We start from the raw sequence: 26261 nt of genomic DNA, 5'->3' as shown, positions 1-26261 counted from the left end.
TCGTCTTCATTGAGCTCAAAAGACAAAAAACATAGGAAGGCGTGTGAATGGTGGCGAGGGGGGGGAGCGTGGCTGGAAGCTGAGGGTGGTGATCCAGGGAGCAGACTACTCTGTCCTGTGCTATCTGGTCCCTCTTCCAAAACACATAGGCAACCTGACAGAAGGCATCAGGGACAAAGTTAAAGGGCCACCAAGGTTCTGGATCCAATGGAAATAGAATTTATTGGCTTATGTAACTTTACTATATCAAAGAAAAGAAACAGTTCCCTTGAGCAAAAAATCAATGTATAAAGGACACACATATCACACACACACACACACAAAGCTGGGTATGATGGTATACTTTAATCCCAGCTACACAGGAGGCTGAGATGGGTAGGTCATTTAACTAAGTTCAAAACCAACCTTGGTGGGCTACAGAGATAGTCCAGCAGTTAGGTACATGTTCTATTTCTGCAGAGAACCCCAGTTCCATGCCCAGAATTCATCCAGGCTTACAACCACCTACAAGTTCATGTGTACAACTCTAGATGTGAACCCTCTGGCCTTTGAGGACACAGGCATTCATGAGAACATACTCATATATGCATACAAATTAATAATAAAATAAAACTTTAAAGTTCAACCTTGGCAATACATTGAGACTGTTTCAAACAAACAATGACAAAAGAGCCGAGACTGGTGCCACAGGTCCGTAATCCCAGCTCCTTGGCAGGGGCAAGAGAGGCAGAGGGACAGAGGGAGGATGATCACAAGTTCAAAGCCTGCCTGGGCCATAGGCTACTGAGTGAATCCAAGGCCAGCTTGGGCGGTTTACTGAGATCCTGTCTCAAACAAACAAACAAATCAGACTAAGGAACATACCTCCATGATACAGCACTTACCCAGTATACATGAGGCCCTAGGATCAATCTCCAGTGCCCAGGGTAGTTGCGGTGTGGAGAGAAATATGAAATTATTTCACCATTCAGCTATAGGAGTTGGGGCTCCGGTTCGGTTGGCAGAGTGTTTGCCTAGCATGCACAAGGTCCTGGGTTCTGACTCCAGCACTTCCTAACGCAAGAGACATGATGTTCACCTATAATTCCAGTACTCGGGGGTAGAGGCAAGATGGCCCCGAGTTCAGGGTTATCCTTGGCTACATGGTAAGTCTGAGGCTAACCTGGGCTACATGAGGGAAGTGAGGGAGGCTAGGAAGTTGAGGCTGACTTCCCATGGATTAATTAGATTGCTCTGTCCATGTGCTATGGTGTTTCTTACATAAGACTGTCTCAAAAAGAAAGAAAAAGTTGTTTAATATTATGCTATTAGCATGTAGAACCTTTCAGATTATATAAACACAATTATGAACATTTATATTTATAAGCTACATCCGTGTGGAAATATTTAAAATATCCTATATACGTACATGTAATCTAAATTAAAAATACATACGCAAAAGTACGTACGCTATTAGTGAGACGGGAGTCACAGTTTTACAACTTGCTTTTCGCTCACTTAATCATATGTGGTGAGCACGGAGGTGCTTTTATAAACCCAAAGGGCTGTTTGCAAAGATAACCTTTGGGATAAACAGGAAGGTAGGGATGATATATGAGTGTGGAGTGATCTCTGTGGTTTTGATAAATATTATTAAAGTAAATAAATCTTAGCTGTGCTTCCAGGGTAGGTGCTCATTAGCTGTGAGCAAGGCCACTAACACCGAGTCCTGGAAGGCTGGTGTTTGACGGAGCCACTGAGGTCATCCAATTCAATCCCCTTACTTTTCCTGCCAAGAAGCTACAAGCCCAAAGCCATTACACAACATACCTAAGGAGGTACCGCAGGAGAGCCAGCACAGGCCTAGTAACCTGCTATCGCAGCTACTTACAAGGCTGTGGCAGGAGAGTCACAAATTCAGGGTCTGCATAGGTTACAGAGTGAGTTCAGGGCCAGTTGGGGTATTCAGTGAGACCCTGTCTCAAAAGAAAGCAAAAGGAAGGTTGTGGGAATGATACAGGAAAAGACTTTGCCTAGGAAGCATGAGGCTCTGGATTCAACCCTTAGTACTAAAAGCAGAAGGAGGAGGGGGAGGAAGAACAGGAGGGGAAGGAGAAAAAGTAGGAAGAGGGAAGAGAAGGAGGAAGAAAAAAAGAAGAGGGGGAGGGAGAGGAAGAGGGGGGAGGAAGAGGAACAGGAGGAGGAAGCAGAGGAGGAGGAAAAGGAAGAGGGAGAAAAAGGGAGAAGAGGGGGAGGGGAAGGAGAGAAGAGGAAGAGGAAGAGAAAGAAGAATAGGAAGAAGAGAAGGTAGAGGAGGAGAAGGAGGAAAAGAAGAAAGAAAACAAAAAGACAAAATAAGAACAGGAAAGAAGAAATGGGTGCTGGATAGATGGCTCAGAGCACACAAGGCTCTTCTAGAGGACCCAAGTTCAGTTCCCATCACCCATGTCAAAGGCTCACAATTGCACATAACTCCAGCTCTAAGAGGATCTGACATCTCTGACCACCACAGGCACCTGCGCTCACGTACACATTCATAGGCACACATACACATAATTAGAAATAAAATAAAGACATCAGAAAAGCTGGACTGAGCAGCCGAGCCCCTGACCCCAACCTATGCTCTCGACCCTGACTGCCTTGATTGCCAGTGCTTTAGTCGCAGCAAACTCACATGCAGCACAGAGCAGAGGGACAGGCAGCCTGCTCTATGAAAAAGGAGAAAGCAGCTACATCTCCCTTGTGGGTCACAGCAGAATTAACAGAAAACACCCAGAAGCTGCGGTCATGTGTCTGCATATAGAAAGAGCAGAGGAAGTACATGTTTATCCCTGCTCTGGCAGGAAGGCCCTGCCCAGTAACCTTTAAAAGGGGCTTGAGGTCGCAGCAGGCGTCAGTAAGGGAAGAAGACTGAGAAGAAAGCCATTGGGAGCGCTAGGCCAGCCCTGTCTACTCACGGACAGTGACCAACAGAGTGTGCTACCAAAGACAAGACAGTCTGGCAAGGCTGTGGGCTCTAGGGACTCGAGGACTGCATGGCACGTTCAATAGAGGTACCCCCACCCCAAAATGTAACAGCGAGATTGTACCTGTATTCCCTGGACCAGCCACTTAGCCAACTAAAGGTCTAGGAAAACTAATTTGTCTACATTAAAAATCCATTTTAATTCTAATCAGCTGTTTATAGCAAGGATAGTAAGTTACTGTGGGTTTATAATGTATCAACGCTATTTAAAATTAATTACAACAATGGCACATACTTTTAAAGAAGGGAGTCACATGGGTGAATTGCTGTGTTTCTCATTCTACACAGTATAGGGATGGCACTGTTTGAAAATAATGATAAGTTAAGGAGTGTATTGTAAGCCTTAGCTAAACTTATATTTATTACATTACGGTTCATATTATATTATAGACAACCAGGCTGGGTGTGGTGGTACAGATCTCAGTCTCAGCACTTGTGAGTTCAAGGGCAACCTGATCTACATAGAGAAGTCAGACCAACCAGGGCTCCTGCATGAAGTGAGGCAAATATGAAATCATGCAAATATCCAGTTTATCCAAAAGAAGTTACTAGACAAGAGATAAATAGAAGACAAATAGCATATGGTGGATTGAAGTTACGCTGGTCGTTATATAAAGGCCAATATAGAGCATAAGCCGTAGTTCAGAAGAGGAAAGTAAGTCATACTATTTGGTACTTAGAGAACAACTCTGGAGGTCAGGGATCAGTCTCAGTGGGAAGATCCTTTGCCCGGTGTGCACCAGGACCTATATTCGCTTTTCTGTAAAACAGCAGAGACCAGGAACAGCAAAACAAAACAAAAACAACCAACCAACCAAACAAACAAACAAACAAAAAAACCCAAACCCTCTAAATATAAATACACAAGTTAAAAGTAAAGGGGCCAATCTGGGTATGGTGGCACATGACTTTAATCCCAGCATCCAGAGGGAGGCAAGCGCATGTGACTCTCTAACTTCAAGACTAGCTTAGTCTACATAGCAAGTTCCAGCACAGACAGGCCTGCATAGAGAGACTCTTTCACAAAACAAACTCGAAAACAAAACCAATGTAAAAGCAAGGGGGGCTGGGGAGAGAGCTCATCAGTTAAAGAGCACAGCTGCTCTGCAGAGGACTGGGATTCAATTCCTAGCAACCACATGGAGGCTAACAACCATCTGTAACCCCAGTTCCGGGGTGTCTGACACCCTCTTTTGGCCTCTGTGGGCACTGCATGTGTGTGGTGCGCATACATACATAAATAGAAGCAAAACACCTATACACATAAAATGAAAGTATCTTTAAAAAAACAACCCTAAAGTCAAATGTTAATGTCATGCCAGGAGTGTGAGACATGCCTGTGATCTAACTACTCAGAAGGTTGAGACAGGAGGATTACAAGTTTATTCATTTTGAGTAACAGCAAGATTCTCTCCTCAACGACACATAGGCAGCTATGCACATACATCTGTACAATGTTTGTGTGTACCATGAAAACACTAATGTAATATTGACCATGATTTACAACATATTAAGAAACATTACAGGGGCATTTCCTAATAATAAAGGGGTGAATTCATCCAGAAAACATATCAGTTCTAAGCAAATCTTCAGCATTCATGAAACCAACACAGATATTAAAACCAGAAAGAGAAGTCTCAAATTCCAGGGTTAGTTGAACATGTGTACTTCTCAGTAACTGAGGGAGCATCAGACAGAAAGCCAGGGAGGAGGAGGAGGGAGGTAGAGGGAGGAGGAGGAAAAGGAAGAGGAGGAAGATGAAGAGGAAGAGGAGGAGGAAGAGAAAGAGAAAGAAGAGGCAGAGGAAAAGGAGGAGGAAGAGAAAGAAGAGGCAGAGGAAAAGGAGGAGGAAAGAAGAGGCAGAGGAGGAAGAAGAAGCCACATTATCAACCAACTGGACCTAATTGAATTGTATCATGTGCACACAATAGCCATCAAGATAGACCACATTTGGGGTCATCAAACAAATCTCAATACATTTACAAACTCGAGATTATACGAAGTGTGTATTTCTTTAGCTACCACAGGATTAAACTAGAAACCAGTAATGAAATGGCACCTGGAAAACCCTCCATTTGAAATGAATCCAGTTCTGGCTGGAGAGATGCCTCAGTGGTTACAAGTGCTCTGGGCACACGGTGCACAGACAAGAAGGGATGAATTCAGCCCGCAGAACCTACAATAGAAAGGAAAGAACAGACTCCCAAAGGTTGTCCTCTGACCTTCATGACCGCGTGCACGTGCACAAACACCCAATATACACAATGAATACAAAAATTTTAAGAATCAATCAAGCCAGGCACAGTGGCACAGGTCTGTACTCGTGAGCACTTTGGGTCATCAGAAGTTCAAGGTCAGGCTCTACTACATAAATGAGTTCCAGACGACTCAGGGCTACATGCAACCCTGTTGTTAAAATTCCTTCTAGGATGGAGACATAGTAACACCTAAGGCCTCAGCTACAAATGGATTCAATCCCACCAGAGTTTGCTCTGGGGAACCAAATAGGTTTATTGGCTTCCTTCCAGAGCTTAGGTGAGGTCCTACTTCCTGACTGCCTGTGCTTTCCCCATCAAAGACTGCATCAGAGACGCTTTACCCAGCAGGCAGAGTTGGACAATTGCCACCACTGCAAAAGAAATAAAAATAAATATATCTTAGGGATAGTTTGACAATAGCAGCCCAAGACTCACACAGTGAAAACTACAGAGCTTTGCTGAACAAGTTGTGGAACATCTAAATCGGACTGGGAAAGTAGCTCTTGGGACAAAAACATGCTCCACACATAACACACACATGCGACACACAGAGCGCCTATGTGGAAAAGCATTCCATGTTCATGGAACGAAATGCTTGCTATTATTAAGATGGGGTACCCTCTCAAGTGATCTATAGACACAATACAAGCTGTGTTTAAATATTTATTTATTACTTCATCGGTGGGGATTGAAACCTTGGCCATGCGTATGCCAGGCAAGCTATCACTAAGTCCCATCTCAGCTCTCAAAATCCCTACGTAGTAATTCCTTTTATGCTATTTCTCTGAAGGGAAAGTACAGACAGGTAGCAGGAAGGGCTTTTCATGTGGAACCCTGAAATCTAGGACGACTTCTCAGAGGAAGGGGCGCTATGAGTGAGGTTCAAAGGAGCCCCATGAACGAGCAGGATAAAAAAGAAACGGGATGTGGCAGTGGGGGTGTCAGCAAAGGTCCTGGGCTTGGACTCTCCTCACTGCAGTCTCTCTGGCTTTATTCACAATAAATAAGTAGTATGCATGCTTGCCCAACCCCCACCCCACTGCTGCAGTTATCATAATCAATAATCACAGCTCCCATTGCCGGAGGACCTGGTATCCTGGACGTCATGACCTCATTCGGGGCAATTATTCTCACCACGTTTAGCCTTCACAATTGCATCTACGAGTAGATTGGCACATTTCTTATATGGTTAAGCCTTTTTGGACTAGCTGGATAGTGGTGGCACACGCCTGTAATCTCAGCACTTGGGAGGCAGAGGTAGCTGGCCAGCCTGATTTACAGAGTGAGTTCCAGGACAGCCAGAGCTACACAGAGAAACCCTATCTTGAAAAATAAAAGCAAAACAACAAACAAAACGCCCTCTTGGACTGAGGGAAACGAAACAATCAGTCCATCTTCACACAGCTCGGAAGAGACAGAGATAAATCTGAATTACGGCGACCTCATTAATCAGAACCCAGGATACCACATCACTCATTGGTCTCTGATCAGCCTATGGGTGGGCTGCTTTTGAGTCAGGTGTCCACCTTAGAGCCAATCAGTTTCCTTTTAAGTTCACACCAGTTTCAGCTAAGAATGATCAGCTTTCCTTATATGATATTCAGTTAATAGTCCATGCTTTCATGTCTCATAAGAAAACCCAGAAAATTTCCATATAAAATTTATCTCTAAACCGGCTAGTTTTATGTCTACTTGACATAAGTTAGAGTTATCTGAAAGTAAGTGCTTCCATGAGATCTAGCTGTAGGGTGTTTTCCCTTTCTTTCTTTCTTTCTTTCTTTCTTTCTTTCTTTCTTTCTTTCTTTCTTTCTTTCTTCCTTCCTTCCTTCCTTCCTTCCTTCCTCCTTCACTCCCTCCCTCCCTCCCTCTCTCTCTCTCTTTCTTTCTTCTTTCTTTTTGAAATTAATCTCCTCTCCCACCTATGCCCCACAAGGTCTTCCTCCCCTACATATGCAGCTGGAGCCATGGGTCCCTCCCTATGTGTTCCTAGGCTGGTGGTTTAGACTCTGGGAGCTCTGGTTGGTTGGTATTGTTGCTCTCCCCATGGAGCCTCCAAAACCCTTCAGCTCCTTCAGTCTTGCCTCTAACTCCTCCACTGGGAACCCCATGATCAGTTCAATGGTTAGCTGTGGGCATCTGCCTCTGTATATGTCAGGGGTGTTTTCTTAATTAGTGATCAATGGGGAAGCATCTAGCCCATTGTAGGTGGTGCTATCCCTGGGCTGGTGGTCCTGGGTTCTGTAAGAAAGCAGGTTGAACAAGCCATAATGAGCAAGCCAGTAAGCAGCAGCCCTCCATGGCCTGTGCATCAGCTCCTGACTCCAGGTTCTTGCCCTGCTTGACTACCTGTTCTGACTTCCTTCAGTGATGGGGTGTGTCATCACATCAATAGAAATCCTGAGATAGTCACTACTGAACTACTCAGCCATGTTATGCATGTCCATCTAATAAGTACCTTTTAAATAATACATTCATATTACTTTGATCTCATGCCCTTGGAGAGCCTTGTCTAATACAATTGAGAACTTGGCCAACTCAACAAGTAACCCTGTCACAACAATGAATCCTTGAGAGAGAGAAAGAGAGAGAGAGAGAGAGAGAGAGAGAGAGAGAGAGAGAACAGAACATCAGTTCTTTCTGTTTTCTGAGACCTCAGCACCTATCAGAGACCTTAAGGAAGGAAAGGCTTACTTTGCTTCACGTTTCAGTCCTTCATGGTAGAAGGCGTTGCTAGAAGGTGGCATGGTGCATGAACTCACTTCTGGGGAATTAGGGAGAAGGACCAGGAAGCAGAGAACAGACAGGAACCAGAGGCCAGTATGGCTAAAAGCCTACCCTTAGGGATCTATTTCAACCAATTAGACCTCACTTTCTAAAGGTTCAGGCCTCCTGAAATATATCCACCATTTCAGGAGTATGCATTTGGAACATGAGCCCATGGGGGAGGGGAGCACTTCAGGTTCAAATGACAAAGCAACACAGCGGAAGTGCTTTAGGAATTTATTCCACACCTCACTTCCTAAGTGGTCTATTTAGTCTTTAAATGGAGTTTAAGGGCTTTGTGGTGGTTTTAAGTCTCTGAGAAAATGGAAGTAGAAGAGAAAGGAAATTGGGAGTGGAATGGATAACAAAACATTCTCCCTGTTGGGGTGGTGGTATTCTCCCTTCATCTTTGAACTCAGAAGGCCCAGGTGGGTGGACTGAGTTTGAGGCCAGTCTGGGCTACATAGCAAGATCCTGTCGCAAAACAAACAACGAAAAAAGACAAGGCAAAGCATGTCATCGGCTCCTGTGAAACTGCCAGAGGTAGGTTAAAGGTTAGGGCTGAGCTGTCTCATAGCCTAAGAAAAGAGGCAGGTGTGGGCTTCAGGGGGTTTAGAAGATAAATTACCAGGAGCTCAGAGAGGTACCTGTTCAGGCTGTTGGAAGTTGGGAGACATTTCCTTAGGGGCCTTGGCACGCGTGTACAGGGCTCCTGACACTGTGTGTGTGTGTGTGTGTGTGTGTGTGTGTGTGTGTGTGTGTGTGTGTATCCTGTCCATCAGGCCCAGCCCAGAAGTTAAGATGAACCTGAGAGGGTTTGTACATACATGTAGTCCAGAAACCACCATGCTATTCTCTCAGACTCAAGATACAGCTTCACATCAGACAATGCTGGAGACCAACCCTGGAGAATTTAACTGACAGCAACAGTAGCTTGAATTCTCACACCAGTGTGAAGTTGATCCTAGCAGAAATGAAGGTGTGATGGACAGAGAGACTATAGCAAATGGAGTGAGAGTCCCAGAGCCATGGCCAGCTGTGGGGCTTCGCTCGTTCTGCCCGAGTCCCACTGTGACTCACGGGGCTCACGCTCCCTCCTCATATGCCTGATTTAGAGGACTCACCCTTTAGAGACAGACTTTAACGCAATAAAGCGAAGGATGGCGGGGTGGTTCAGCTTAGCACACTAGTCCATCCTGCAGCTGGCTTCCTATTCTCCAGCTCTCCCTACACTGTCTTCTAGACAAACCTGTACAGTAAGTTTCCAGGTGATATTCCAGGGCTGAGAAGAGGCTTAAGGGATGTAGAACTTGGAAGGGGTCATGATATCAGGTAAGACGAGTCCTGAAGTCCAAAGCACAGAAGTTAGGGGTTGGTGAGGCCTCTGCCTTCCTGTCCACTGCTCTACACAGAGGAAGACTTGGATGTAAGTAAGGGAGCAAGTGACTGAATGTGATTAGATCTTCTTGACCTGGGTAGCTTCTCATCTGCAGGCTTTCTCAGGAGCCTGTGGAGCTTGATTTTCAGAAAGGAAAGGAAGGTAACAATGAAGATAACTCACGCAGTCTTAGGGTGATGTTCGGAGAAAACTGGGCTACTTTGCTGATATCTTGCAAAGCACACATCAGGGTAGCTGGAGACCCCTGGGTTCTTCTGAAGTGACAAGTTAGGCTGGGAGCATCCCATCCCATTGATGGGATCATCAATCATCCCATCCAATGATTAGGATGTTGTAAAACCCAATCATTTTCCTGTTGGCTCATGGTTAGAGACCATGCCTAGTCTGTATCAGGCAAGCAGTTAATTCTGCTTCTTCCTTCCTCAGCCAAATTACTCAAAGGGCAAGCTGAGCTTCACTTGGTTTGAAACCCACTCACTGAGGGATTTGCATGGGAACTCTGGAGGGAGTTATCTGGAAGAATTAGATACAAGGCTAAAAAGAGTTGGCTAGGTCATTAAGAGGAACCTTTTCCTCTCAGCTATCTCTAGCCAGCCTTTCTTTGGTCTACCATATGCCAGGCAGGGCAAAAAGAGGCTGGCTACAAGGCTGGTATCTGGGCTTTGGGGAAAGAAGGATTTCTGGGAACTTTGCAGAACATCTAGCTCCTTTCAGTCCGCTTCAGGAATGATGAAGCAAAAGTTAAGCCAGGCTGTTAAGGGGAGAGCCTAGGTAGGAGGTCTGGCTCCCACAAGACATTTCTAACAGCGTTTCCATGTCCTTGCTAAAAATCAGACTCAAACCCAGCAGGCACATGGAGCTTCACATCCAGCATCCTCACTCCACCGTTTATGGAAATAAACAGAGCTGGAGAGGTGGCTCAGCAGTTAAGAGCACACTGTGCTCTTCCAGAGGACCTGAGTTTGGTTCCTAGCATCCACATAGCAGCCGAAACTGTAACGCTAGTTCAGGGGGTATGACGCCCTCTGACCTCTGCAGGCACTTACTGGGCGTGCCTGTGGCACACAGGCATACTTAAAGGCAACACACAAAAACATTAAGGCAGACTTCAGTCCCCGTCCAAAGGTAGGCCTGCCTATCTCGAACCACCACCAACAGGAACAAACAATTTGATTTTTTTGTTTGTTTGTTATTTTTATTTTGTACTATGTAAAAAAAAAAACCAACCAGCAACACTGCTTTTTTTTTTTTTCACATTCACATGGGTTTGGGGGTACTTATTACCTTTCCCCCTGGAAAAACAATCTACCAAAGAACATAAGTAGTACCACATTGCAAAAGATGCAGATCCCAGAATCAGTAGTTTGAAAACAACTCCCCAGGGGTAGGGAGGGAAACATCGTCACAATGGATGACAAAAAGCACACAGGACACTAAACTGAGAAGTAGTCACCACCACTGACCCAGGACACAGGCAGCTACTGCTGCCTCCTCATGATGAGGGGTGATTTTTGGTCTAGGGTCTGACAACTTTCTGAATGACACCAGAGGTGCTTTAGAGAGAGATACCGTGGGACAGGTTCAAGTATTTGTAAAAACCATGCCAAAGTCCAAGGTCACTGAGGAACCCTGGTGAGTCATTTGCTTCTTCCACCAACAGCTTTCATGGGGCCCCAGACAGAATCTCAGACACACTTCTAGGTTCAGATGGGCAGGTACTTTTTTCTTGACAAATCTAACAGGGTTAACTTTTCTGACTGGGTGGTGACCAGTTCTCTTCCCTGAAGTGACAGAGACAGACAAAGTTTGCCGAAGTTCAAAAAACAGTGAAAATTGTGCTTCCTTCTAGATGAACTGGCTTCTCTCCTGGTCCAGCGCAGCTTGCTCCCACTTTGCTGCGAGTATTTATTGCCTTACGCTTGAAATGAAAAGGCGAACTTTTGAGGTGCAAGGACGAGGTGGTCCTGAGTGGGGAGGGGTTCTGGAAGTACAGTAGTCAGCACGTGCTGTGCTAGGGGCATGGCTTGGCCTTCCTACAATCCCGAGAACCCATCCTCGGGGTTAGTCTGAAGTGCATTTGCAAGCCTGCTGACCACTCAGCATCTCACTGGGGCAGCGGGACAGAGAGAGGTCTTCAGTATTGCACGGGTATGAAATGTCCACAAGTTAAAAAACAAAAACAAAAACAAAAACCAAATCACAGTTGCTCTTGGGGATTCGCTGGCAGCCGACCACAATCTCAGCAGGATGTGGCTGTGGTCACAGGGTTCCTGTGGAGCTCTGTGACTGTGGAGTGGGTGGGCACCGGGGCCAGCACTGAGGTAGGGAATGTGCAGTAGGCACCCTGCATATCAGGGCTCAGTGTCTGTAAATGGCCTATAAACGTGGAGCTGGCTGCCTCCCCTTGGCAGGAGGGCGGTTGGGGGGTGGGTGTGGAGGGCAGGATCTCAGATTCATACTGAAGGAGCTGTCCCATGAAGCCAAAGTTGGGGGAGATCACGCTCCTCCTCTGCTTGATGTAATCAAAGGCCTCCTTCAGGCGGAACTGCTTGGTCTTCATGAGGTAAGCCATGCAGATGGTGGGTGACCGGGACACCCCAGCTTCACAGTGGACCAGGACCTTGCCTCCTTCTTCCCTGACACAGTCTGGAACAAAGCAAAGAGAGTAAGTCAGAACTAGAGTCTAGAGGCAAAGCAAATGTGGGGCACACAGAGCACTGTGCAACCTAGCTGTCCTTCACTGTGCAAGGGCCTGTCCTTACGCTGGGCATGTGGTTCTGTACCATAGTCTACAAACCCAGTATCTGCGACAGAGATATCTGCCGAAGACAGAGTATCTGCGAAGGCCATAGACTCAGGGCAAGCCTGGGCTCACACTTAGAATCTGCAGCAGTGCTTCTGAGTCCCGATGTCCCATGTCCCAGAGGAGGATATTTATAATCCAGGAAGCTGTTTCCCAGGACACCTGCACAGATCGTTTCTGTGCACGTGCCAGACCTGGAAACATCCTCTCTGGGGATAGCCACCTTAACCTGTTTTCCAGGATCAGGTTCAAACGACATTGGAAAAATCCTCAAAACCACATGCAGGTTTTATTATTGGGTGTGTGTAATTTTCTGAGAATGTCCTAGGCTCAAAGACCAACTTGGAAAAACAACATAGTCTCTCCAGTTCTGATCTAATGGTGATGACATAGGCCCCCTCCTGGAAGAGGCCTTCTGCATCCCCTGGGCTACCTGTCTTGCTGTTGCCAGGGCAGGATGCTTGGTGAGGTTTCAGGTTTCTCACCACCAAACATATAACAAACAGTGCCCAGCCACTAATGATAGTCCTGCCTAAGTGACCTTATGATGGAGAGTATTAATGGCTTTTGCAAACTCCATCTTGCTCAACAATGGGAGTCACTGCTAAAGTCACCACCATCAGTTAGCATTCTTTCGATGACTATGACAAAGTGTGTGTGTGTGTGTGTGTGTGTGCGCGCGCGCGTGTGTGCACGCGAAGGGTCCCTCTGCTGCTGTTCTAACCTTCCAAGTAAAACTGCTAAAAATAGGAAAGGCTAAAGGTGAATACATATCAAGTCAAAAAACCATACAAAAGGTCTCCCCGATTCCTTCTTTTGAGAGTGAGGAAATAATTACTCACAGGAAGTTAGATGTAGCTGTAAGTGCTACTGTCATAAGACCAAAGTATTAAAAACAAACAAACAGAAAGATGAAGAGGGAAATGCCCTCTTACCACACGGGTGGAGGCCCATGTATACTTAAAACCTTCAACAAGTTTGAAAAATGGATCTAAAAGGCCAAATATCTAAGAGGTCAGGGAGGAACCTTTGAGATCTCCAATCTGAACAACCAAACTCCAGAGCATGCGCAGGGTCGCTCACTGGAGACAAGTTAGCAATCTAGAAGCAATAGTCAGGAACCTGTGTCCCAACAAGAACTGTAAGCCAGCTCAGAGGATGGACCCCAAGGCATTGGTATTATGGGGTCTCCTCTCCCCTCCCCCTCCACTGGCTGTAAGCACGTAGTGGGTCACACTGTCTCGTTCAAGACAGAAAGGATTCGAAAGGCATCACTTCCAGACCTTTCTAAACCTTAGGCTCTCGCCACCCTCAGTCTCCAGCTTCCTTAGAAGGGACCAGTGCTAACTTGAGTACAAGGCCATTGGGAAGGCTCCTCCTTCCATTATCAGGGCTTGTGTCTGGGTTTAAAAAACATACCAGGTGCTTTTGAAACACTGTGTGGGTCTGTGTGACTGTGTCCACAAACACACACGCAACACACAGGATGCAGAGGGAGGTTTCTCAGAACTGGATGGGGGCAGGTTGCATGACTTCATTCAGTAGCCATCCAGCTAATTAAATAACAGACTGAGAAGGGCAGAGCCCTCCCCAGGGCATGAAGGAAAGTCAGGAGTTCCCACCTACAACCCAGCATCTGAGCTGCTTCTGAGCCTAGAGACTCAGCTGACAGGGATAACCTCAGTCTGTGCCTTTGGTGAGTTTGTCAAGACTTCTTAGGACACATCATGTGTGGTGAGAAGAGGCCCTTCCTTCCACGTGGCTGAAGGGGGCCCTTTAATTGCTACTTGTGCTAAGTAATTACCCTTGTGCCTAACACCTGCCTTTAACCAGATCTAGGAAAATGATGTCTCAATCCTAACAAATACACGTGCTGAAGAGAAAGAGGGAAGAGAAGAGTGGAGGCAGGATCATAAGGCTGAGGGATGTTCTCCACATGAGAAGCAGACAGGTCAGGCTAAACACAATGGAGGAAAGAGAGCTGGACTGTGAGGGCAAACAGGGCAACACTGAGTGGCAGGACACCAGAGAGCTCATGCTCCATCCAACTAGAGGCCAAGGCCTCAGGCCTGAACAATGGAACAGATGACAACGGCCTCATAGGAACACAGGCACGATGCAAACGCTGCTGGATATTCTGTGTACAAGGCACAGGGCTTGACTCAGTGCTACCTTTAATCAAGAGTTAGCTGAAAACACAAAGCCAACTGCCTCCAAAGCCGTTTTCCAGAACCCTGCAAAGCGGCTGGGCCCTCGAGGATTGGTGCATAAGGGAGTGCTCCCTCCATCCTGTCTGCTTTAAAAATAGCCTAACCTACGCAGAAGGAGGCGCTCTCCCTGCCTTCCTCCTGGAACATCACACATGGCTGCACCCCCCACCCCCTGCTCCTGGCCAATAACAACAGCGGCATAGTACTGACATAAAGCGAAATGAGCTCATTTATCGTGTGCACTAGAACTCCCAAGAACAGCGACTCAGACCTCCCCTGGCCTCTCTGATGGCCCCAACTCTACGGGATGCACACACAAGGCACCTTCCTGAAGCCGGGCATGGTGAGGGCATGGTGATCGATGGTGATTCCTGGTCCCACCACTTGGGAGGTGGAAGATGATCAGGGGCTCAAAGTCATTTTGATTGCATAGCAAATCCGAGGCTACCCAGGGCTACAGAAGTCGCTGCCCACCAAAACAACCAGTTCTTTCCTTTCCAAGAAGGTGACCAAACAGATACCAAAAGGTAAAAATTCATATTCTACTCCAAGGACAATGGAGGGCGGGGGTGGCTGAACCTACCAATAAAGTCTATTGCTTCTTGAAAGTGGGAGCTAATGTCGGCGGTGTGGCTGTCCTCCACAGGGATCCACTTGTAGTGCAGGTGGGTGGTGCAGGCCTCGGAGGTCCGGCGGGAAACATTCAGCAGGGCTGTGATGTGCAGGTTGGCGAGGAACTCGCACTTGGATGCATGGTAGGCACTTCCAAGGTAGAGAAAGGGAAGGATTTCAACTGGGCCACCCTAGAGCAGGGACAAAGGACAACCAGGAAATATCGGATTAGCTTGCTCATATGGGAGAAGAAAAACAACAACCCTGACCTATTTGTTTTTTAAGGTGGGAGGTTCCCTTTCTGGTTTCCAGGTAGAGAGAGTTCAGAGCCAGGGCAATTCAGCCAAGAGTGTGGGTGGTACCTCCACCCTGGCAAACTCTCTACCCTCATGACTCAGTGACAGCAAAACTCACAGGGACCAGAGTTCCATTTTTTTGGTCACACATAGGAGGTCAGAATTCCTAGCCGCCTTCTGATGCTGACAGGGATGGAAGAGGTGGGGACCGAAAGGGCCCTTGTTTAAGCTCCTACGCCCACAAGTGAAAGAACCAGCAGGAGCCACTGCACCTCAGGGCAGCTTCCTAAGTCATCTATCCATCAAATGGACAAAGCTTGGCTGTAGTATCCTCTTTTACAGAGCTTTGTGTCACACACTCCCCAACCCCTCCCCCCCCCCAAAAAAAAGTTATGTTTCTTAGAATTGAAATTAACCACCACCTACCCAGAACTCAGACTCAGAAAAGCTGTTAGGCCACAAGCAGAGGGGCTTCCCCACCCACGGCCTTCACATGGAGTGTAGGAGTTAGAAGGCTGAGGCCATCGCCCACACCCAGATGTCTGGAGCTCCAGACAAAGAGCTAAAGCCCATCTACCCCTGAGGGGAGGTGGACGGGAGCCCTGGGTTAGAGACGGAATCTGCATATCTAAGGGTTCTAAGGTGCCAAGGGGAGGCCAGGGACAGTTAGAGCCCCCCATTTCCTGTTTTTCCATTTCCTGCCCCCCCAAAAGAGTGGAATGGAAATTCTTAGCCAGACGGTAGTAAGGAAAAGGTCAGGGATCAAGTGAGGGGGTCGGCAGCAGGCAAGTTGTAACCTATCCAGCCCTTGAGGTGTTTAAGCAAAAGCAAATTTAACTACACAAAAGTAACAGAGAATTTACGTAAGGTTAATAATAACTTGCAGAAACACACACACACACACACACACACACACACACACACACACATGATGGGCTCTCATGGATCTCAGACAGACCTCAAACTCTAAGCCGGGCTGGGAGCAGGGTGCAGTTTGATATTCCTGCTTGGGAATGAAGGCGTGTACCCCCATACCCAGTTCCTGAGGTACCGGAGGCTGAACCCGGGGTTCAGTGTGTGGTAGTCAAGCACTCTGTCAACTGAGATACATATCTACAACCCGCCTTCTTATCAGTGCCTACAGTGTCAGAGGCTTGATACCTGTAGCTACTAATCTTACAACGGATCTGTAAGGTAGGTAAAAACGCCATTTTGCAGACAGTTACTGGAGGCTCAGATGGGACTAAATAAGGTGCTTGTGTCGGCCAGAACGAGAGGGAGCTGGGACTGAGACCTAACTCTGACTGCTCAGCAGGAACGGCGGGTCTTGGCTGGGTGGTTCACAGCTCTGGCTGAGAAAACAGGGCTTTATTTCTCCCTGAGACCTGCTCTCTGTGTGAAACCAGGCTGGCCTGGAACTCACTGTGTAGCTCAGGCTGTCTTTGAACTTACAGCTGGAATTATGGGTGTATACCAGGCTTAGCTATCTAATCTGTCAATAAAAACAGGAAGAAAATATTTTCCCTTTTTCTTGTCTTTCTCTAGAAGTAAGTCCACTTGCACTCTTCCCCCTTCTACACACACACACACACACACACACACACACACACACACACACACACACACACACACACACACACGGCAGCCTTCCAGAGGCAGTGTGGTGCAAAGGTTAGGAACCAACATCTGAGACAGAAGACCTTGGGGTGAAGTCCTAGCTTCTCAGCCAATAGGAGCTTGGGCAGCTTTGATGGCCCCTTAACAAAAAACTGGGAACAATGTCTATCTTCTTGGGATATTTGGTAAGACATAAAAGAGATAATGCATGCACTATTAATTAACTTGCATATTATGCAGCTGTTATGTTCATTCAGGTGAATGAATAAACAGAATACATCTTCTCTCCTGGGGAAGAAGGACACAGGGCAGACACTGAAGTTCAGTAATCCCCACAGATCTGGTCTTGGCCTGAGGGCAGACTATCCCTTGGAGCCACCTGGTCCAACCCAGCCGAGCCCAAACTCCCCACTGCTTAGAAACTGGAAAAAAATGGTAGAGAGGACCTTCCTTGGGAAAGAGGTCAGAGACTCAAGTCCAAGACTCCACTCTGCCTTTGATCAGGTATAGCCCCACCCGACACCCACCCCCATGCCCCGTGGCACCAACAGCTACCCCCTCAAAGAAGCAGGCTGGACACTCCTTTGGGTGCCTGGAAAATGCTGATCCAGCAGCGTGGGCTACCTTCCAACTTCCCCTGCAGCCTGGCCCATCGCAGTCCTGAAATTCGATTTCTTTCCTTTTCTGAGTCTTCTGTTCAACTCAAGAGGAAGACACCCAAGACTGTCAGAAAACCCAGAGGATGTGACAGCTTCACCCAACCTCTCCTGATATACGGGGGTTCCCATGGTGAGGGCTGAAGACGTATCAGAGCACCCCACCCTCAGTGGGCCAAAGGTCTAGAGAGCTTTCACAACCTGCTGCCAGGCCTTACTTCTCTTTCAGTTTCTGAGAAAGGGGCAAAACACAACCCCAATTAAAACAAAACAACCAAACAAACACAGGCATCCAGCTTAGACGATGCTGTGGCTTCAGACTCATCCCACAAGCTGATTTTTCACGAAAGAAAACAAATAGAACCCCATGACTCTGGCAGCTGGCCAGGCTAATAGGCTTCCAATGGCCAAGGATCCCACTAGAAACAAGACCACCTAGTTTTATTTAGAACTCTGTCCCAGGGGCTGAGTTCCGCCCACGGCAGGCGCTGATTTTTTCAGCCATATCTAGAAGACTCTTTATTAGGCTTTACTATGTATGTTCTGTGTTTTGGGAGAAAGTCAGAAAACCTTCTTCCAGATCAGATGTCTAAGCCAATGGGAAAAGAATAAGAACAGAGAGTTGAAGAATAGCTCTGAGCCTGGGGTGGCCTTGAACCAGCAGCAGCCCTGAGCCTGGGGTGGCCTTGAACCAGCAGCTGGAGTCTTTGCAAACTGGTCTTACACTGACAATCATCCCACTAACCAAGACCTAAGTAAGTACCTTGCCCTCTGTGAGATGTCAAGGAGAGGTCTGAGCTCTGGTTTCCCCCCATCATTTTATAGGCACCCAGCCTCCTAATGGTCAGTGAGTTGTACAGAGTACACACTTTTAGAGGAAAAACCAAAAGACCTCATATGCTTACAGAAACATCCAGGCCTCTACAATCTCCACTTTCTCTGGTACCAGAATCTATGAAAAGTAAGTACCAGAAACCTGCAGGAGACAGCCAGGTATAGTAGCACAAGCCTATAACCCCAGCCTTTGGGAGGAGGATCTTTTAAGTCAAGGCTAGCCTGGGATATATAGCAAGCTTATGTGCCCCTCCCACCCCAACACACTGAGAATGGGGTTGGAGGGATGGGGCACTTGTTTTTGCAGAGGATCTGGACCTGGGCTGGGGTCCCAGCATCATGCAGCAGCTCGAAACCCTCTGTAACTCTGGTTTCTGACCTCTGCAGGCAGACACGCAATGCATATACATACATACATACATACATACATACATGCATGCAAAAGACTCATATGCATGAAATAAAATGAATCTTAAAACAAAACAAAACAGAACAACCACAGGAAGCCTGAAGATCAGCTCTGAATTTCTTCAGGAAAACCCAAACCAGTATTTCCAAGTTTCCCTGAACCTCCCAAGCCAGCTAATAATAATAATGTTATCTCTTACTTCCTCTTTTCTCCAAGCTATCCAGCATCCTGTGGCCCAGGGACTTTAGTGAGCTGTGTGTGCTGGAAGAATGCCCACTTACTCTTGGATGGGAACTCCTGTTGGCAAGCTACAGCAGCACTCCGAAGAGCAGTGTTAGCTCCCTTATTACAGAGCCGACCTGAGTGGGGGTGCTGAGGAAGGAAGTGTCAGCAGCTGAGAAGCACATACCTGGTCATAAGCTGGTCTGTAGGCAACGCTGAGAACGGGCTTTCCACACTGGCTGAGGAGGCCTCTCTCACCTTCGATCTTCTCTTGTGAAGTGGGCTTCACATCCACACAGCACTCAGGATACTGTGAGTAGAAGGTCTCATACCCTCCTTTAGAAATAAAGGAATAAACAAAAACGTGAACCAGTGCAATAGCATTGGGTTGTCAAACTGTCAGGAAATACCTTCATCTCCCAGCCCCCACTACATAAGAGATAAAACATCGACAAACACCCTAAGGCAATAATACAACTTCTAGTTATACAAGGAAATGGAACCAGGGCAGGTAAGAGGGCTCAGTGGGAAAACCTGATAACCTGAGTCCTCCTGAGAACCATAAAAGGGAAGGTAGAAACCAATCCTGCAGACTGTCTACGACATGTGCATGGTCAATAAGTAAGTGTAGTTTTAAGAAAACTAACAAACCACTACTTTTAGAATAAAAAATAGACTTTACTCACATACCCCCCCCCCACACACACACACTTCTAAAACTCTGTCATTTGGGGCTAGATGGCTCAGCCATTAAGAGCACTGGCTGCTCTTGAAGAGAACCTGGGTTCAGTGTGCAGCACCTACATGGCATCCCATAACACCGTAATTCAAGCCAAGGGTGTGTGTGTGTGTTTGACGCTATTCTGACCTTCTTGAGTTCCTGTGCATACATGGTGTGCATACCCCCACCATAAACAAACAAACAAACAAACAAGTTTTTATAGGTCTTTCAATGCGAGGCAATGATTAGCATTTTGTGTCTATCAGAAGTGGCTTATCTGGCATCTGGTAAATATTAACCATATCTTTTCAAAAAACAAAAGCTATTTTTCCCCTTGTTTATGTAAAACCAAAGGTGTGATTATGCAAAATGTCTTTGATTTCTAAGACTCCTAAGCAGGCTTTTCCTCTGGCTTGTTTGCTCTGAGCAAAATTGCAGCTAAGTCCTTTCGCATTCATGAAGAAGAAGCTTGCTTGCCCTCGCTGGCGGAAAGGTCCTAAGGTCACTGACATCTCTTCTACAGGCCCACTGTGGTCGTAAATCAAGTTAATACATTCTAAACCAAATGGGAAACACAGACTTTTGGGCATGTAAGGATGTCAGTATCATATTTCAGCTCCCCAGGACGCTCACTTAAGGGTTAAACGACTCTCCAAAGCTAGTGTGGAAGCACATGACTATAATCTCTGCAGCTGGAGGAGGAGGAAGAGGAAGAAGAAGAGTAGTAGTTGGAAGGCTGACTCAAAAAAAAAAAAAAAAAAAGAAAGAAAGAAAGAAAAGAAAAGAAAAGAAAAGAAAAGAAAAAGAAAATGACCAGGTAACAGAAATGTGTCCACATCAGAGTCTCGGGACCAATAGGGAAAAGCCAACAACTCGGTCCTTAGAAAGCCAAGGCCTTGTAGGTGGACTGGACACTCTTGCTTAGGAACCTTCTGTTCTGATACACAGCAACCTGAGGTACTTCAGAGAGCCTCCAGAAAGCCTACAGTCTTTCGCTGGCCTCAAGGATTTACTTGGTGTCATGTCACCAGTTAAGTGCGTATCCTGAGACAAAGTCCTTTCTAAAAACCTTCGTTTCTCTTTTTCATCTTTTGGTCCTACACAGCCCAACAGTGGAGGGCTTACTCCTGCAGTCAGCAAACGGTTAATGGATTACATGGCCGCCTCCAACTCCCTCCCCGAGCTGCAGCCAATTCCTAGGATGAGTCACCTTGTCATTCTGGCTTCCTCTCAGCTTCTGCCACCCCGTCCCCATTTAGTACTTCCAAATCTCCCCTGTGGTCAGTAGACAAACAGCTCCCTGGCTCCCTGGAGAAAATTTCTAGTCTTCCACAAATGATCATGTTCTCTGTCATGAAGGTAGTGCGCCTGACTAGAAGGGGTTAGGAAGTAGAGGTGAAGGCCTCGGTGGCTGCTCATGCAGCCCCCTCACAGATTGATGCTAATCCACATATTCTTGGGGGGTGTATTTTCTAGTCAATAAGTCATGGGGTTAGGCCTGAGTTCAATAGTTTGGGATCCAGGAAACAAAATTAGAGGGCATTTGGAGAAAGACTAGCCCAAGCACTCCCAAACTTGTGGAAGAGAGGCCTTAGGGCTACCTCATCTCTAGTCTTTAAAATAGACCATTTAGAGCTGGCGGGCAGGAGAGGCAGAAAGAGGTGTTGCTTACAACCTAACAGGAAACAGGCAGAGTGTCTCAGAGTAAGGACAGACAAACAGGGCTTGCCTCTTCAGGCTGGGGTCAGGAGATTAGGTCTCTGCCTTCCGCCACCCACTCCCATCGGAGGTGTGGAGACAGAACATTCCTCTCTGCTGTCTCACTTGTGTCTCACTCAGATTGCAGAGTGCTAGCAATTCCTCAGGCCGCTTCAACCTTCTTCAGAGTGAGTCTACTTTCAATCATCACAGCGTTGCCAAAGGAACAGAGAGGCAGCATACCAGCACGATATAAATAAGCACCAGCAACCCAATTGGTCTTCAGCATCTTACTTCAGTAGGAGAGGGAACTGTAGGAAGTATAAGGAGCCTGGCACCAACACCTAGCTGCCACTAGGTCAAAGCCGAATGCACATCTGGAGTGCTCTATTTAAGAGAAAGGGATTCTCCTCTGCAGCAGTTTGAACTTCAGTGGTGTCATGAGGGCAGCGATATCTACCAAATACCAAATGCATATCACTTTTGATCTTTAGTTCTCACGATCTGAATGAAGGACAAGACTGCACAATGCTAGAGCACCTGACAAGGACCTCTACTGTCTCCTTAACCAATGGCCAGGCTGGAAGCCTAGTGGTTATCATCAGATACCATCATGCAGCAACATGGATGTCTCCAAGATCTACTTGGGTGAAAAGAGGCAGGATCTGGAAAGATATGGATTCAGTTTGTTTTTAAAAACTATCCATGAGAGAAATCATCCAACAAGAAATCATTGGTGCTGTTTCTGGAGAGGAACTAGGTTTTAGGGTGTGAAGAAGGCACACATCTGGTCCTTAAACACCCTTGGTGCTATTCAGATTGTCACCTGGATACATGTTACTTCATTTTTTTAACAGTGAGAGAGACCTCTGCAGAGCTTGGAGAAGGCCACCCACCCTTCCACACCCTGTAGCTCATCTGGGGCTGCAGCAACATCCACCTGTTATTTCCCAATGGGATCAACAAGGGACAGTTAGCAAGAGGTGTTAATAACTGGGAAGCTACCCACTTGCCTCTGAATCTTCCTGGCCTACAGTGTGTGAAATTCCAACTTGCATGGCTTTGACACCGGGTCTCTCTCACTGCACCTGAATTCTGAACCATATCGGAGTACCTGGACAAGGTGTTTAGTCATCAGAGTTCTGGGGGGCCCTAGCCGAGGTCAGCTCTCTCCTCTGAACCCAGGCCAGGGTTCCCATACTTTTGAGGTTAGAAGGCAGGAGTAGTCACAGGAAATGACCCAGAAATCAATGAAGTGAGGTTTGAGAGTAATCACACACCCACAACCGGAAGCCAAAGTTATCTCCCCAGCAGGTGAAACAATCGGCCCGGAGGCAGTTCTTGAAGGCCTAAAATCAAAGGCCACAGAATCTCCTCCGTATCTTACAGCCTCTGTAGTACCTCTCCTAACTAAGCTGGCCCCCGTGGGTTGTCTCTGAGGCAGTTCCAGGGATAATCCCCTGCAGCGGAAGAGAGGATGAAAGGGGTGGGGAAGCTGTCAGCTCCCAAATTAAGCTTGAGAACGGCCTAGAAGAGAAGAGGAGGAGGAGGAGGCTGGAGGATAACAATAAAAAGCAATAAAGGGAGAGGAAGGGGAGGGACTTGCCAGGGTCAAAAAGGCAAGAGGCCCACCAAGACACAGCCTAACGAACTCTAATTGTCTAGGCGGGAAGAAAGGGGACACCGCGGCGCCACTCTCCTGGGGGAGGGTCTCGACTTGTTTGATCGCGCCAGATCGGTACAGAAAGGTTCTGACTCCCATGGTTTGCAAACGGCGCCAGTAACCAGCATGAGCTCTGGGCCCCCGGAACTGTTAAGGAGCACCTCCCGCGGCACGTTCCCAGCCCACCCAGCCTAGAGGACAGACAGGATGCCAGACGCTTTCGAGGAAAGGCGGGTGGGGAGAAGGAAGCCCTGGGCGCTGACGTTTGCAAGGACCTCCCAAGCGTACTTCAAACCCCGGGGTTCATACTCCCGCAAGTGGTGACTTTCTCCGGTCCAGAGTTCCCACGCACGGAGGTAACCCAGGGGCCCCGGGGTCCCCGCACACGGTGCAGGGGGGAAAGAGAAGGTAGCAAGAGGCAGTCTGCTCCGGGACGAGCTCACCTTTAAGGAAGTAGACCCGCGGGCCGGCGGGCAGGCAGGCCAGCAGCGAGGTGAGCACGACGCGCGCGGCGCTCTCCTCCCGTAGCTTCTGCCAGTGGCGGCTGCCCTGGTCCAGCACGACCACCGCCGCCACGCCGCCGCCGCCCTCCTGCAGCAGCCGAGCGCGGGCCGCCTCGTCGGGCAGCACGTAGCGCGCCGACACCGCGCCGCCCCGGGCCCGCCGCAGCACCACCGAGTTGAGGTTGACGTTGAGCGAGCCGCGCACGCTCGACGCGGCGAAGGCCAGGTAGGGCCGGCAGTCGAGCACCACGCAGCGCGCCTCCGCCTCCTTGCGGAGCATCTTGCGCAGCTGGCGCCCGTCGAGCGACGTGACCTTCATGCCGCCGCCACCCAGCGGCCCGACGCTGCGCGCCCCACAGCTGCCAGAGGACGGGAGGCCGAGGACGGGCGGGCCACCTCGCGGGGGGCTGTGGCCTGCAAACGGAGGCCGGCGCGAGGGCCCGCGCGACGCTCTCCACGCCCCGCTCGCTCGGCACCCGGCCCCGCCACTCGCTGCTCCAGAAAGCTGGGGATTCCGCCGGCAGCGCAGCGTTTTATGTGAATGAGTGCGCGTCCTGTGACGTGAGTGCCCATATAAGGCCAAATATGGGTGTTTCCCCGCCCCTCCGGGCTGGCCACGCCCCTGGGCGGGGCGTGCGGGCATCCGCCTCCTCCCGGGGAGCAGGCTGGAGGGAGGGCGTCTTAGTCAGAGCGAAAAAGAGGAAGTGGCGGGTGCCCGCTGCCGCTCTCGGGGGCCCCGCGCGCAGAGACTCACTCACGTATCACCGGGACTACCGGTGGGGTGTCAGGAACGCCACCAGGCCGAGGTGACCCACGCCGAGCGGGAAGAGGAGGAAGCAAATTCGGTTAGAACCTGACCGGGGCCGCGCTGTGGAGCCCCCCCTGGGGCCTCCGGGTGAATTCCGGTCCTTCTCTATTGTGTCTGCGCTTGTAAAGAGATAATATCCGAAACTAGCCGAGATGCGAGATGCTTGGTCATCTTAATGCCGGAGGCTTCTAACACGTTGCCCCCACTTTTGTTATCTTAATTTTCCGTAATAAAAGTTGCTGAGAGTAAAAAGGAGGAGTTATGAATGGGTGAGACAGACTTCAAGTGGATTCTGCCCCGGATGGATTGACAGCCTCCTTTTGTCTCTCTCCAAAGATAGGGACAGTATACCACCAGAGCTTCATAGTGAGACTCTGCCTCAAAAAAACAAAACAAAAACCACACACACACACACACACACACACACACACACACACACACACACACACAGATACACACGCACACGAACAGTACACCGACACAGGAGCTCTGGTTCTGCGAAGCCGGTGGGGAGCTGTGAGGCTCAGTCCAGTAAACTGTTGTCCAGGTGGCTTCTGGATTTGTGGGATTATGGTGGATAAAGTGTAATCCCAGGCTGTCTGCACCCTCCCCTTCTCTCTGGAGCTTCATGCTGCCCGCCCCCATTCCCGGAAAACTAAGTGTGATTTGTCCCCTCCGCAAGTATTTATTGAGGGCTCTGCTGGCTGTCAGGGCACGCGGGATGCAAACACAGCATCTCTGCTTCCAAGTCCTTTGCCAACTAGTACACTGTTATCTTTTCATGAAAAAACAAAACCCTCGCATCCGTTTACAACCTCCATAAGTGGATGAGATTTTTAGGAGAAAGCAGAAATCACACTCGGATCTAATCAATCCCAACAACAGTAATGGCTGGCATTGCTTCTGGGTCATATCTTCATTCAAGCAATCAATTCAATCACTACCTGTCCTGAGTACACAGTGGCTGGCCTGGGATTCTAGCATTTTCAAGACTGAGGTGGGAAAAAGGATCACAAAACTGAGGCCAATCTAAGCAATATAGATCCTGCCTTAAAAACCAAGCTAAGCAAACAAAGATGGAACTAGCAGTCTCCACCCTCCTGAGTTTCCTTCCACAGTCTGACAGAAAATGCCCAGCACCCACAGGGGCCAGTCTTGTGTTAGGTGTTTGGTAACAACACTGGAAGCAGGACTCCACTCCATCAGCCCCAGCCCAGGGAGGAGGCCTGGCCCAGTCTCAGGCCTCTGTAAGTGTCTGTGTCTGCACATCCATGGTGGGTGGGCTGCTGTGGAAATGGAGTGTAGAGAAAGTTTCTCAGCCATGAGAGCTGAGGCAAACCTCCAAGAATGAGTAGAAACCACTTGCTGTGAAGGAAACAAACAACACAGCCTGTTATGCGTGTTATGCGCTGGAGGTGTTTGAAAGACCCCTGCTCAGTAGAGAGGAATTAAGACTTCTGTAAATCCATGATTTTGTTTGGACTTTATTGTACTTCTGTTTATTTTATCGTTTTGCATGTGTGTCACGGTGCATGAGTGTGGGTCAGAGCACAGCTTACAAGGGGCCCTTTCTTTCCTCCCACCATGTGGGACCTAGAGATCAAACTCAGGTTCTGAGCCTTCCCCCACCATCCCCATAGTCCATGAAAACATATTTTGGGTTGCGCTCTCTTCCTAGAGAGCTGCAGGCTGCTCTGAAATCACGATGCAGCCCAGGCCAGGTTGGAATGATACCACAGAGGTATCACCTAGCACCCTGAAACCCTCATCTAGGACCAGACTGCC

General features: G+C 48.2%; 1 protein-coding gene across 1 annotated transcript; it reads right to left on the bottom strand.

Moving 5' to 3' along the window:
- Positions 1 to 10603: 10603 nt before the first annotated feature.
- Dusp5 (dual specificity phosphatase 5) lies at positions 10604 to 24198 on the bottom strand. Its single transcript, XM_034504167.2, has 4 exons — positions 23609 to 24198; positions 19271 to 19419; positions 15021 to 15240; positions 10604 to 12070 (listed from the first exon to the last, which is right to left on the bottom strand). The coding sequence occupies exons 1-4, from the start codon at positions 23985 to 23987 to the stop codon at positions 11664 to 11666; spliced, it is 1155 nt and encodes a 384-aa protein (XP_034360058.2). The 5' UTR covers positions 23988 to 24198; the 3' UTR covers positions 10604 to 11663.
- Positions 24199 to 26261: the final 2063 nt, after the last annotated feature.

This window comes from Arvicanthis niloticus, chromosome 1, assembly GCF_011762505.2.
Source record: "Arvicanthis niloticus isolate mArvNil1 chromosome 1, mArvNil1.pat.X, whole genome shotgun sequence".
NCBI lineage: Eukaryota > Metazoa > Chordata > Mammalia > Rodentia > Muridae > Arvicanthis > Arvicanthis niloticus.
The sequence above is the reverse complement of the archived record's forward strand: the minus strand, read 5'-3'. Positions and strand labels throughout refer to the sequence as shown.

Excerpts from the sequence above, each read along its gene's own strand:
- Dusp5 (XM_034504167.2), bottom strand. The coding sequence starts at position 23,987 with ATGAAGGTCACGTCGCTCGACGGGCGCCAGCTGCGCAAGATGCTCCGC. Across the intron at positions 19,420-23,608 it reads GCGGGTCTACTTCCTTAAAG|GAGGGTATGAGACCTTCTAC; the intron begins GTGAGCTCGTCC and ends TTATTTCTAAAG. Across the intron at positions 12,071-15,020 it reads AGAAGCAATAGACTTTATTG|ACTGTGTCAGGGAAGAAGGA; the intron begins GTAGGTTCAGCC and ends GCTTTGTTCCAG.